At 41.6% G+C, this 12,524-nt stretch overlaps 2 protein-coding genes across 2 annotated transcripts; one reads left to right on the top strand and one right to left on the bottom strand.

The window, feature by feature from the left end:
* The first annotated feature begins 1,186 nt into the window (after positions 1-1,186).
* On the top strand, positions 1,187-6,955 carry alg9 (ALG9 alpha-1,2-mannosyltransferase). The gene is made up of 15 exons (XM_061085683.1): positions 1,187-1,340; positions 2,525-2,660; positions 2,821-2,955; positions 3,161-3,231; positions 3,347-3,435; positions 3,653-3,788; positions 3,893-3,980; positions 4,149-4,254; positions 4,554-4,676; positions 5,033-5,187; positions 5,306-5,435; positions 5,537-5,684; positions 5,873-6,002; positions 6,095-6,225; positions 6,392-6,955. Exons 1-15 carry the CDS (start codon positions 1,201-1,203, stop codon positions 6,513-6,515), a joined length of 1,842 nt encoding a protein of 613 aa, XP_060941666.1. The 5' UTR covers positions 1,187-1,200; the 3' UTR covers positions 6,516-6,955.
* Positions 6,956-7,282: 327 nt separating this feature from the next.
* On the bottom strand, positions 7,283-11,268 carry layna (layilin a). Its single transcript, XM_061086564.1, is given in 8 exon segments — positions 7,283-8,381; positions 8,907-9,009; positions 9,109-9,171; positions 9,254-9,298; positions 9,381-9,538; positions 10,604-10,901; positions 11,033-11,053; positions 11,190-11,268. Coding segments are annotated over 8 exon segments (1,512 nt in total). The 3' UTR covers positions 7,283-7,636.
* Positions 11,269-12,524: the final 1,256 nt, after the last annotated feature.

The raw sequence follows: 12,524 nt of genomic DNA, 5'->3' as shown, positions 1-12,524 counted from the left end.
CTAGAAGGTTTTGCATGAATTTTCAGAATTATATTAAATTAAATTTGTCCCACACTGTGATTCTTGTAAGGCGTCAGAAGCCAAGGTTGGAAACTACTGGGTTATTCTCTAACCATAGGTTTAACTTAAAGCATGATAAATCATCCAGTATCTAAAAAACAAAAATATAAAAGTAACTTTTAAGTAATGCTGTCAAATGTATGTAGTAAAGTAGAAAATACAATGGTTTTCTCTGAAATGTGTATCAAAAGCAGCATAGAATGACACAGTTACTCACACACACAATAATGTGTCCATCTTCTTCCAGTGCTTAGTTTCTCATGAGAATGAGCAGGCGGTGTGGCCTAGGGGGTAGAGTGGTCTTTAACAAGAAGGTTGCCATTTCAATACCCACTCTTCCCCATCTGCATGCCAAAGTGCCCGTGGCAAGCTACCCTAAATTTGGCAGAATTTCAACCACCTATTCATTTCACAATATCTTAGATAGATAAATAGATAAAAAACGATAATTAATCGTTAAGCGCAGTTCACTTCTGCGCAGGATGTGCGCAGTTCACTTATGCGTAGGAGGTAAAAATGTTTTTAATTAAATTAAAAACAGAAAAAATAAAATAAGTACATTTTCACCACTTTCTAATTTTCTGCACATTTTGGTAAGAATTTGAGCATGTTAAAGCCCTCAAAAAGCCAATTCATTTGCCTGAAAACGGGCCCTAATAATCATAATCATATATGTTGTACGTGTTGTGACGAAGAATAAAAGTAGTTTTGCATTGAAGCCGTTCTGTTTAACATAATCTGAAACAATCAAAGCCAGTTATTTTAATGATGTTATGTACTTGTGACATGAAGGTGTCTTAATTCCCTAGCATTTAATTAACTTTCCTGGAACGATGAGGAAAATAAAGACAATGTAATGAAATTGTTAATGTTGTTTAATTGTGCATTATTTACTGCTTTTTTTTTTTAACCCTAGTGAATTTTTGATTTGTGATCAAACATTTCTTTATATATGTTGAACTGTAGATGGTTAAATATATATGTTTTGTATTTATTAATACAGAATATATATATGACCAGAGCGTCATGCCTTCTGCCAAACCATACAGACAGAAATGTCCCTCAGAGCCGGGAGCGCTGTCAGCGACCGGACAGAGACGAACATGAACGAAGTCCTCCTCGGGAGCATCGTCGGTGAACATGGCGGCCAAGGCGCTCCGGCAGCGCGGCAGGCGAGGCAGCAGACAGGACGCGAACAGCGGGACCGTCTCCGCCGAAGCCCGGACACCGAAAGAGGAGAAAGGCGGCGACGACCCTAAACCCACAGAGACCCGGCAAGAGTGAGTACGAGCCCGGGGGAGAGGCGCGACACTTCCCGGCGCGACAGGCTCCGATGCCCGGTCTGCCTGACAGCCTGAGCCGGCGGCAGCTAGCTAGCTAGCTCCTGGGAAGATGTGGCTCTAAAACCCCGATAACACAGGCTGGACACGTTCAGCTAACAACCTGCAGGGATGTCTTTGCACAGCGCCTTCCCATGTAATGGCTGCTCGGTTGTGTTTCCACCTCAATATTAATATTTAGCTGCATCGCTTATGTTTTGATAAAGCGACACATCGCAGCTAAGTTACCCTGTCATTCATTCTCCCACCGTCCACAGCCAGACTCCCCACAGCTGACCCCGGTTCAGCCTGACCTCAGACACACTCGGGCTTACTCTGCAGCAGGGATCTCTGTTGTGGATTTGCTCCAGTGTTTTCAGGGACATGAGAGCAGTGTGTAAGGTGACGTGTCTTAGTGACACATAGTGTGAGGATCAACGCTGAACTGCAGCTCATCGAACTAATCTGATGGTGGGTGGGAACAGGAGGAAACACTGGCAGACACAGGGACCAGTGGAGATTATCACAGTATTTATAAACATGAGGGGAATTAGCTCTGAAACATTCTTCTCTAAAGATCGAGCTCACAGCTGTCCACATCTGGGAGGGGATTATGATGATTGTCGATAAATAATGCTATTGTGGTATTACTTTAAAATGATCATCTTCAGCAAACTGCTCATGCAAACACATCTATGTATGTTTATGTGTATGTATAGCTTACAATGTGCACATCCATCCTCTATGCATATTTATACAGTGTTTAATATTTATGTCATCATCGCTTCTCTGCATAGCTTCCCATTAATAGAATCATGGGACTTGTGTACATACTTTCCAGGCATTTACTTTTAGGCTGTTGGTCATTAGTGTTTTCAATATACAGCTTATTCTCCTACAGTATTTTCACACGCTATTGTACTGTACAGGCCGGACCATCCACCACTATAATTTAACTATAACGATTTTAAGTACCATTCTCTAAGTTATTTGTTCTCATTCATTCCATTACATCATGCACCACAGTACTTGTGTTCTTTCAGGTGTCTCGTAATACCAGAATATTTTGATGTTTTTGATACATTTGATACTGAAATTAATTTGTTATTGTAGGCTAATTGTGCTCGTGTGTATTTCTGTAACAGGTCAATAAGTCGCGGGGGGCAGGTCTGGGCTCCGGAGGCTTCCACTGCTTTTAAGTGTCTGCTCTCTGCACGTTTCTGTGCAGCTCTGCTCAGCAACATCTCAGACTGCGATGAAACCTTCAACTACTGGGAGCCTGTGAGTGCAACCCACTAATATAAGAAATCCACAATATGGCGTCATAAATGTCCCTTCCTGGGATCTTCTAATATCTGTCTATAATTTTCATCTCATTACTTCTCTTTCTTCAACTTCTCCTGCTCATGTCTGTAACTGATGTGTTTACTGTTTTTGGCAGATGCACTACCTGCTGTACGGCACAGGGATGCAAACCTGGGAGTATTCTCCATTGTACGCCATCAGATCTTATGCTTACTTATGGCTACATGCTCTCCCTGCTTGTTTGCATGCCCATGTTCTACAGACAAACAAGGTAACGATTCCAAACTTGCTATCATTTCAACATTTGTTGTTCTATGAATCTGCCTTATACTTGTAATAGTATATAGTCTTTGTTAATGTAAAAATCTAGTAAAATTATTTTACACAAGGTGACTGAAAACTGTATCTGAATCCCCCAGGTCATTATTCTGGAACGTGTGCAGTGGTTTCAAGCTTGTGGTATAATTGTGTTTTAGGTGCTGGTGTTCTACTTCGTACGATGTGTGTTGGCCTTCACCTGCTGTGTCGGTGAACTCTATTTCTACAAGTGAGTTTTATCGTACTCTAATATGAAAGTTGGCGTCCTACTCACTTCCTGGGCGGTCTTATACAGTATACAAAGACAAAGTGAACCATTTGACCCGTGTGTGTGTGTGACACAGGGCAGTTTGTAAGAAGTTCGGCTTGCACGTAGGCCGCCTGATGTTGGCATTCCTTGTCCTCGGCACAGGAATGTTCTGCTCCTCTGCAGGTTGGTCACATTTACTCACATAGTTTATCGATACTGTCTTTCTCTGTATATTGTGTATCTTGTGCCTCTATTCCAGCCCTTTGTGGTTCTTAACAATAACTTTTACCATAGAGGCATTTCATGCCTGTGATTGTATTTGCAGTACACGGAAAGAGGTTTTCCTGTTTGCATTTTTGTTTACAATTTGTCCCCCTTGTCTTTTGCTCTTTTGCCTCAGCTTTCCTACCTTCGTCTTTCTGTATGTATACAACGCTGGTTGCCATGACGGGATGGTTTCAGGACTCAACGCCGTTAGCCATTGCAGGTGTGGCTGCCGGTGCCATTGTCGGATGGCCGTTCTCTGCTCTGATCGGGTAGGGTTGGAAACTAAAATACAGAGTGGTCTGCAATGCTTTTTCCAGACAGAGCTGTCAAAATGTATTGCTCTTAAATTGGTTCTGGTTTATGTGATCTGCAGGATTCCAATTGCCTTTGACCTGCTGGTGATAAAGAGGCAGTGGAAAGGTTTTATCACCTGGTCGCTCATTGCCCTGACTCTACTGCTGGTGAGAGAATTTAAGAAATGCTTCATAACAAATTAGTAGAGCTTATTTTTTTACTAAATCTGTACACTTCATTCATCATTAATTTTTTTATATTAAGTTAAATGTAAATGATTACAACAAAAATGGCTCAGTCACCTTCCCCTCTGTTATCCTGTGTGTCTTTTTAAGGTTCCACTGGTGGTAGTCGACTCTATCTTCTATGGAAAACTGGTCATTGCTCCACTCAACATTCTATTGTACAATGTCTTCACATCACATGGACCTGATCTTTATGGTAATTAAACACAAGAGCACAGACGTAATTAAAGTGTTTATTTATATCACGTTGGCGAATTCGTACATTAAATCAGTCACACAAAATATGTAAATATCTGAATACAGGACACTTTGTCTCCTCCACCAGTATTCAGTGTTTCATCTCAACAAAATCTATGGTTATATATTTTTAGTTAATCATGCAGTAATTATTCACAGATTATGTTGTTTTTATTGTGCTAGCCTTGTACACCTTTTACGCCTTTTATTGTACACAAGCTATGACATTTTTAATGTTGTCTGTTGTTTCATTTTCAGGTACAGAACCATGGCATTTCTACTTTTTAAATGGGATCCTGAACTTCAATCTGGTGTTTGCTCTGGCGCTGTTTTCACTTCCACTCACCGCTCTCATGGAGACACTGTTACATAGGTTCAATGGTGAGAACTCAGGGAGGAGAGGGTGTCTACCTTAGCAAAACTATGAATGCTTGTTAATGTACCTGGGAAATCGACTGGGTTTTGATAAGAGTTGATTAGAAGTACTCTGTTCATTATTTCCTGTCACTAACTGTAAACAGCTACTATTACTGTTATATAAAAATAATCCACATCCCAATTGATGCTTTTCTGTACCAAAGTCCTCTTCAATACTGGATCATATAATGTATATTTAAAAAACAAGAAATTAATCAAATCTGATTCAGCTTTAAGAGATTATTTTGGCTGAGTTCTTAATTTTCTAAGCAGTATCTCCTGTGATCACATGTTCATGTGGACTTATGTGTTTTCTACAGTACAGAACCTGGGCCGTCCTTACTGGCTGACTCTGTCTCCCATGTATCTCTGGATGTTGGTTTTCTTCACCAGATCTCATAAAGAAGAACGTTTCCTCTTCCCCATCTACCCTCTCATCTGTCTCAGCGGGGCAGTAGCCCTCTCTTCTCTACAGGTGGGGTTTGAAATGTTCATATTTAAGCTTGAACCACAAAAGAACACTGTCTAGTCAATGGCTTCATTTGTTTTAGTCATGGATGTGCCTGTAAAGTCATTTTTTTTATTCCCTGTAGAAATGCTACCACTTCCTGTTCCAGCGATACCGACTGGAGCATTACACGGTCTCCTCCAACTGGCTGGCTCTCAGTTCTGTTGTGGTCTTTGCAGTGTTGTCGCTGTCTCGCTCCGTCGCTCTCTTCAAAGGTGCGTGCGCACACAAACTCTGCTCTCCTTAGACCCAGTGTCGGACAACAAAAACAAGAGTTTAAGATGGATGAAAACAGATTTTCCCTCTCTGTCTACAGGTTACCATGCCCCTATGGACCTGTACCCAGAGTTTCACCGCATTGCCAAGGATCCGACTCTTCACTCAGTCCCTGAAGGCAGACCTGTCACTGTCTGTGTGGGAAAAGAGTGGCACCGCTTCCCGAGCAGCTTCCTACTGCCACACAAGTCAGTATCCAGGATATTGCGTTTGCGCAAAATCTTGAAGTCCTTCTCAGTTCTTTTCTTCTACTGGGACTTGACATATAAATGCTTTTCAAACACATCCAAGCAGAGATTACCTTTTTTTTTATCCCAGATTTAAATGTATACTCAGAGTCAGTCACTTCCTGATAGTTACTGTTTCTCATCTCCAGCTGGCAACTGCATTTCATTCAGTCTGAGTTTAAGGGGCAGCTGCCTCAGCCATACGCCTCCGGTCCTCAGGCCACGCAGCTCATCCCAGATAATATGAATGACCAGAACCTGGAGGAGCCTAGTAGATATGTAAGTCACTCAGAAACGGACACGTTTATTGATGCATGAACGATGTATTTAAGAGCATTTGCATGATATTTTTTATTGTGTGCTTTGTACAGGTGGATATACGGCAGTGCCACTACCTAGTAGACCTGGACTTGGAAGAGGAGACACCACTCGAGCCACGTTATTCAGCCAACAAGGAGGAGTGGAGCGTCATCGCCTTTAAGCCCTTTCTTCAAGCATCAAGGTGTTTTCCCAAACACAATATTTACACTGAGAAGTTTAAAGATTAGTGTCAAGCACATTAACTGACAACAATGAATATAAAACCATTTCTGATTCAGCATCCCCACTATTGTTTTCCTTTTCACTCTCTTTTATTCTGAGACTGACACCGTTTTATTCTCTCTCAGGTCTTCTCCTCTCGCCAGGGCCTTCTACATCCCATTTATATCAGACCATCACACCACCTACAGGCGCTACGTCATCTTGAAACCCCGGCGACAAAAGCTGCCTCGTAAGCGTACGCACGGCTGACCTTTGAACCTCAGCCCGCCCCCAAATCCTGACCAAGGAAATCAATGACTTCCCCTCGAAAAAACTGGTATTTGTGTGTGATTGTTGGATGTGTTTGGAAGTATTTGTCTCATGAAACATTCGAAGATATCGGACCCTTTAAGGACATTACGTCTGTGTGTGTAATTGAATGTATTATAGTTGATGCAAACTACAAGATTTTTGCCCAGGACAGGCCGTTACACACAAATGTCTTTTTTTTATACATCACTTGAAAATGCGGCCTGGAAGAATTTTTCTGAACAATGTGTCTATGAAATCTTGTAGTGTTTGCTCATCTGCAGTTGAACAGTGTTTACTTGTGTGTGCTGTTGAGTATGAGCGTTTAGATGAACAGAGACAAGAGTTTGTTCTTAATTTAAGTTGACATATGAATAAAACACGACTGACTGTGAATACAATCCTCGTTTCAACCGTAATCTCATTTTATTTGAAGATGTAACAAACATACAAAGCACTGTCACTTACAGGAGAGATGTCAAGGCATTAGACATTCAGAATAAATAATATCAGTATGATGATATATTTTATCATTCTCCTCGATATCATGCCGTTACTGTGGTCGGGCTACAGGCGTTTTAGCTGAATTCACTGCATGACCAACTTTACTCTCAATAGCATTTTTGATTTCCTTTAAAAGAGATCATTAAAGTTAAGGAACGCGTGTATTTAACAATGTAACTTCAGGACATCTTTCAGTTTAAGGCCATGTCAGGACACACTTGTGTCTCATTCTGTACGAGGTAGCCTGTTTATATCCGATAAACTAGGGTGTGATTAACACAGTATCTTCAGGCACAAGTAATATAATGGTCCAAGACATCCATAGATATTCAATAGAACAAGGGCAGCATGACAAGGCCATGCAAAGAGGCTGCTTTACACTCTCGCTCACACACACACTCATTCACGCACTCATTTCAAATGATACAGCCTCAAAATGTAATTTTAACACCTCATAATCGACCTAAAAGGTTTTAGAAACATACCAAACAAACAATTATAACCACGTACATGCAGTTTTTTGCTCATGTCCCAGTCCACAATTGTACATACACACACAATGAAGGACGTGGAGAGAATCAGTAGCTTTCTCTGTTGATCCATTCTTGTTCATTGAAGTATCTTCTCCCGCCGTCAAGATTCATGCCATTCCTGTAGGAATCCGGATTTGCTTGGAAGGACTTTCGGTTTCCGTATGTTCCGAGGCAGGTCTGGTAACTATCTTCCTTGCCGTTGCTGATGTACGTCTGATAGAGGTCAGCTTTCACTGTTTGACTTCCAGGCCTCAGTTTGGGATCATAGAGGTCACTCCCTCCTCTGATGCTGCTGTCATACAGTCCGTGGTCCCCGTACATACTGCTGCCGTAATGCTCGCTCTTTGTCGTACGACGACCCAAACTCCTGTCATAAAACTCTCTGTGCCCGGTGCGGCCCAGGCTGCCGTCGTTCAGTTCCCTCTTTCCTGAGCGGCCCAGGCTGCTGTCATTCAATTCCCTCTTGCCTGAGCGGCCCAAGCTGGTGTCGTAGAAGTCGCGGGTGCCACGGCGTCCGAGGCTGAGGTCATTGATGTCTAAGTTGAGGAAGCAGCTCTCTGTGCTGGCAAGAGTCACAAACCCGCTCTCTGTGTCCCGACCCCCCAGGTTGTCGTAGTCGCCCGTGGGTGTATCAGGAGAGGAGCAGAGAAAGGAGGTGTTTTTGGTTGGTGGGCGAGTTGAAACCAGGTCATCATCCTTCTGGGAGCGAATGACCTTGTAGACGTCAGTCGGGATTGGGCTGGGGCAGAGGCCTGGGTCCGTCTGGCAAACCTCTGATTTCTGCTCTTTTCTCCTGTCACACAGAGAGAAGCACAATGTTAACAGAAGATCTTTACTAACAGTTTTCCTGATGTGAATCCAAACAGGTGGATTTCGTGATCTGAGACAGAGGTGTCTATTTTAACTTCACAAGAGGTTTTGAGTCAAAAATATTGTGTGTGTCTATTTTTTTCTACTGCAAACATGTACTAGTGTTTATAAATTCGCAGTTGAAATAAGACCAGGAAAGTATCGAGACACGTGGACAGTAAGTCAAATATCTAATAACCCCAGACTGATCCTTTAAGTTTAACATTCATTATTTGTGAAAATGTTTTCCTATATGTAACAAAATAATCACATGACAACTGCATTACACATATGATATGATAACATAATGCCTGCAGCTGATCTGTTCACTGATGAATGAATTCATATTTGAATTACGATTGAACAGAGCTCATCGAAGCTCACGTTTTGTCATAGTTGGAATTGTTTTCAACTTATGTTGAATTAAAACTTGTATTTGTCAGTAGTCTTTGGCCTTGTTTCGGACCCTCACCGTGGGCCAAGCAGTTTGAAGCAGCAGACTCCAGTCACTGTCAGCAACAGCAGTATCAGGGGAATAGTGGGAATGATGATGTAAACCAAGTTCATAGCTTAAACAAAGAGATGGAGAACAGAGATGGAGATTTAGTGATCGATGTGGTGTTTGGATCATCTCTTCTCTGCAGAAAAATGCATCAATAGCAATCAACCTGTACTTCTGTCTGGATTTTGGTCACTTGGATTCAATGGCAGCACAGATGCAGGGAAGACATCTGTAATGAGAGTCATCCTGATAGTCAGACTGTGTCACTCTATATTCAGCAAGTATCTAAAACCTCTACTGAGCAGTTTTACCTGTTTGAGTGGAGTTAGGAGCGGATGATGGGTCCAGTGGATTCTCTGAGAAGAACATGAATCACAGTCAACTAAGGTCAAGCATTTTCAAAGACACATAATTCTGAATTAGTAGTAGCAGTAGTACCTGCAGTGTATTTACAGATGAAGTTGTTCTTGGTTTCGCAGTTGTCGTCGTTCCACTGGAACATGTAGAGTCCGCCCAGACCCGGGGGTGCAGACGGCTGGTGATACATCACCACACACACTTCGTAGCCGCATGAAGGCTCGTCCCAGTGCCAGTGCCTACAACAATCCCACACATGAACATGAACAGAGTCCCTTTGTTTCAAAGCTCAATGGACATCTGTACAGAATTTACATTTTCGAATTTCAATATTTAAAAAGTTCAATTTTAATTTCACTAAAGTCCAAAATTTATTTTTCCGTAATATCGGAAAATAGATCTGTAGTACCTAGTGTCAAAAGCCGGAACTAATAATGTTTATAATATTAATAATAATTTGGATTTATATAGAGCCTAATACATACATTTTACAAACAAGGAACAGAAAATAAGAATAAGAATACTTGCTCATCGTGTAATGAAGAGCTGAAAGCTGGTCTTGAAGCTGGTCAGATTTTGTATTCAAATATTCTTGATCAAATGGTTCCTCATTTAAATCCATTCAGACTGTGTTATGAAGGCCAAGTCGTAAGGCTGCTCGTGCTTGCAAAGCATTAGAGGTAGTCTGAATCAACGTAAAATATATATCTACATCTGAACAAAAGTTGGCCATTAAGAAATAGACAAGTATTTACTCATCAAAGGAATCCTAATCCAACATGTTTATTTACATTATGTAAATTAAGAAAAGAATGTCAGCCAAATTTAGATTTTTTTTTTACCTCTCAAAAGCAATATTAGTGCAGGTCTAAAAAATTCTTCACACCAGTGGTTGTCAAATGGGGTCTGCAGACCAATTACAATTATCATGCTTTATTAGTATTCAATGTTGATAAGGTGTATATTTGAATAATTTCTTTAAACTAAGTAGAAGTATAAAGAAATATGTTATGTCAAATTGTTCAAAGGGATTTATGAGGGGGTCCCCGGAATATGTTATATCTTGTAAGGGGTCCTTGGCTGAGAATAATTGCAGAACATCTGGTATAGACAACAATTTCTATCTAAAAACTAGACTTTTGTAGAAAAATCTATTCAGAATCTATCTCACATGTTTTGGTAATGAGACCCTTCATGTAAACCCTCTCTTCAACACAATTCGTCTTTGACATTTCACTTTATTGTTTAAAAGATCTCTCATTTTGACCCCTTTAAGTTTCCTTGACCCTCTAGTCTAGACACACCTAAATGTGGACTTGCTGCTGTCCAGCCAGGAGTACTGCGAGGAGCAGTCCGAGCTGCTGTCCGAGCCTCCTCCGTTGCGCCGCAGACCAATCCAGAAGTCTCCATCCGTCGGGCGGAGCTCTGTGATGAGCTGCTCTATGATCTTCTGCTCGGACTCCGACTCCACGCTCAGCAGCTGCCCTCCGTCCCGTTTGCAGGCGAGCTCGGCCTCTACAAAGTTCAGCCTCCGCCGGAGCTCGGAGAAATAGGCCAGCTTGTAACAGGGCCTCCCTTTTCCTGCCTTGCACACGCGCTGACCTACACACATACACACTCTTTGTTACACGTGATGTGCACTGATTTATTGGAACTTCATACACACGACTAAAGATACAGGATTAGTTCTGGAAGTCGTATTAATATATTATTTGTAGCAGCGTGTCTCCTACCTCTAGCCTCAAATATATCAGCTTCATGGGCAGAACATCCAGTGTAGAGTCAGGAAGGCAGCATGTACATCAGGAGACCAGAGACAGATCCACAAGTGAATCAAGAGTTGTGTTTCTGTGCTGTGTCTTTTTGTGTGTTTTGTGTGTGCAGACGTACCTGTGATGAGGCTTGTGGCTGCCGATGGATCAAAAAACAAAAGCAGCAAGTGACAGATGGCGATTGTGAGCAGATCCATTGGTAGGATGGAGGGATCTGTCGTAGTCACCAGTTCACCACCACCTCTTGTATTTCAGTTTAGTCTTTCTCATGCCTCTGTCTGTTCATCTGTGAAGCTCAGTTGATATAAACTCTGCTGCTGCTGCTGCTGCTGCTGATGCTTCAGGTGTAAGAAAAAGGCTCCCAAAAAAAGGTTGAAATTCAGAGAGAAAGCAAAAGAAGTGCAAAAGATGCAAGTCTCCTCATGTGTCTGCTGGGAGAAGGAGTCTGTGAGACAGAAGGAGGAGCATGAGGAGGAGGAGGAAAGCCGACTGTGCGTGTTTGGGAGGGGGCTGTAATCTGTTAAGAGCAGTCTTAATGATTGGGAGAAGAGGCTGCATCGATTGCGAGACATCTAATCATGCAAGTGCTTCTCATCGTAAACGCTGACAAGAGGCAGATTTCACTCCTTCTTTTATTACTTAAGCTCCGGGTATTATCGTTACCAAAGTGTTACATGAAAATGATACCCGCTAACTCGATCAGGGATGTTTTAAAAATATTTTCCCTCGTTTTGTAGCTTATTGGGTTTCAGGACAAAGCACGAGAGCGATAGCTGACAATGAGGAGGAGTGCTGGATCTTTCTTTACGTTATTATTGAAACTTGATTTTGAATCTTAAATGTTTCTCTGCATCAAGAGATATTTTGAATGAAGTTGAGGAATAAATATCTTATCTTATATCTGATCTGGACTGTGTAGCTGTGGTTTCATCAGCTTTGATTAGCAGAGACATTGGAACAAAACAAAAGTCCTCACAGCTGTCATGACATCACCCTCCTACCAATCAATTTACATTCACTTCAAACTGCATAAAAGAGGACAGACGGAAAAACAGAAAGAGAAATTGAGCTTGTCACAAAAAACCAAAACAGTATTGTCTGTTTTCAAGGATGTGTTGGTCTTGGATTTTTCTTCAGCGGCTGAAGTGGTTAATGTATATATGCATTAGACAAGACTTAAACATGCATTGCTATGGTGCAAATTACAATAATATAAGTCCTTGTTACCTCCGCCATAGTATATACGATTATGTTTTCACCCTTTCCATTTGTTTGTTTGTTTTTTCTGTCTGATTTCAGCGAAACATGGTGGAAGAAGGAGACATGGTCCAAGAAAGTTCCCATTACATTTGACATGGATGTAGACAAAGGGGAACAATCCATGTTCCATCCACTAACGTGAAGAAGGCAGGATTCATGACCTATACTGCAGCCAGCCACCATGGGGGCTTTG

The sequence above is a fragment of the Limanda limanda genome, chromosome 14 (genome assembly GCF_963576545.1).
Source record: "Limanda limanda chromosome 14, fLimLim1.1, whole genome shotgun sequence".
Lineage (NCBI taxonomy): Eukaryota > Metazoa > Chordata > Actinopteri > Pleuronectiformes > Pleuronectidae > Limanda > Limanda limanda.
The sequence above is the reverse complement of the archived record's forward strand: the minus strand, read 5'-3'. Positions and strand labels throughout refer to the sequence as shown.

Excerpts from the sequence above, each read along its gene's own strand:
- alg9 (XM_061085683.1), top strand. The coding sequence starts at position 1,201 with ATGGCGGCCAAGGCGCTCCGGCAGCGCGGCAGGCGAGGCAGCAGACAG. Across the intron at positions 2,661-2,820 it reads CCTTCAACTACTGGGAGCCT|ATGCACTACCTGCTGTACGG; the intron begins GTGAGTGCAACC and ends TGTTTTTGGCAG. Across the intron at positions 6,003-6,094 it reads TGGAGGAGCCTAGTAGATAT|GTGGATATACGGCAGTGCCA; the intron begins GTAAGTCACTCA and ends TGCTTTGTACAG.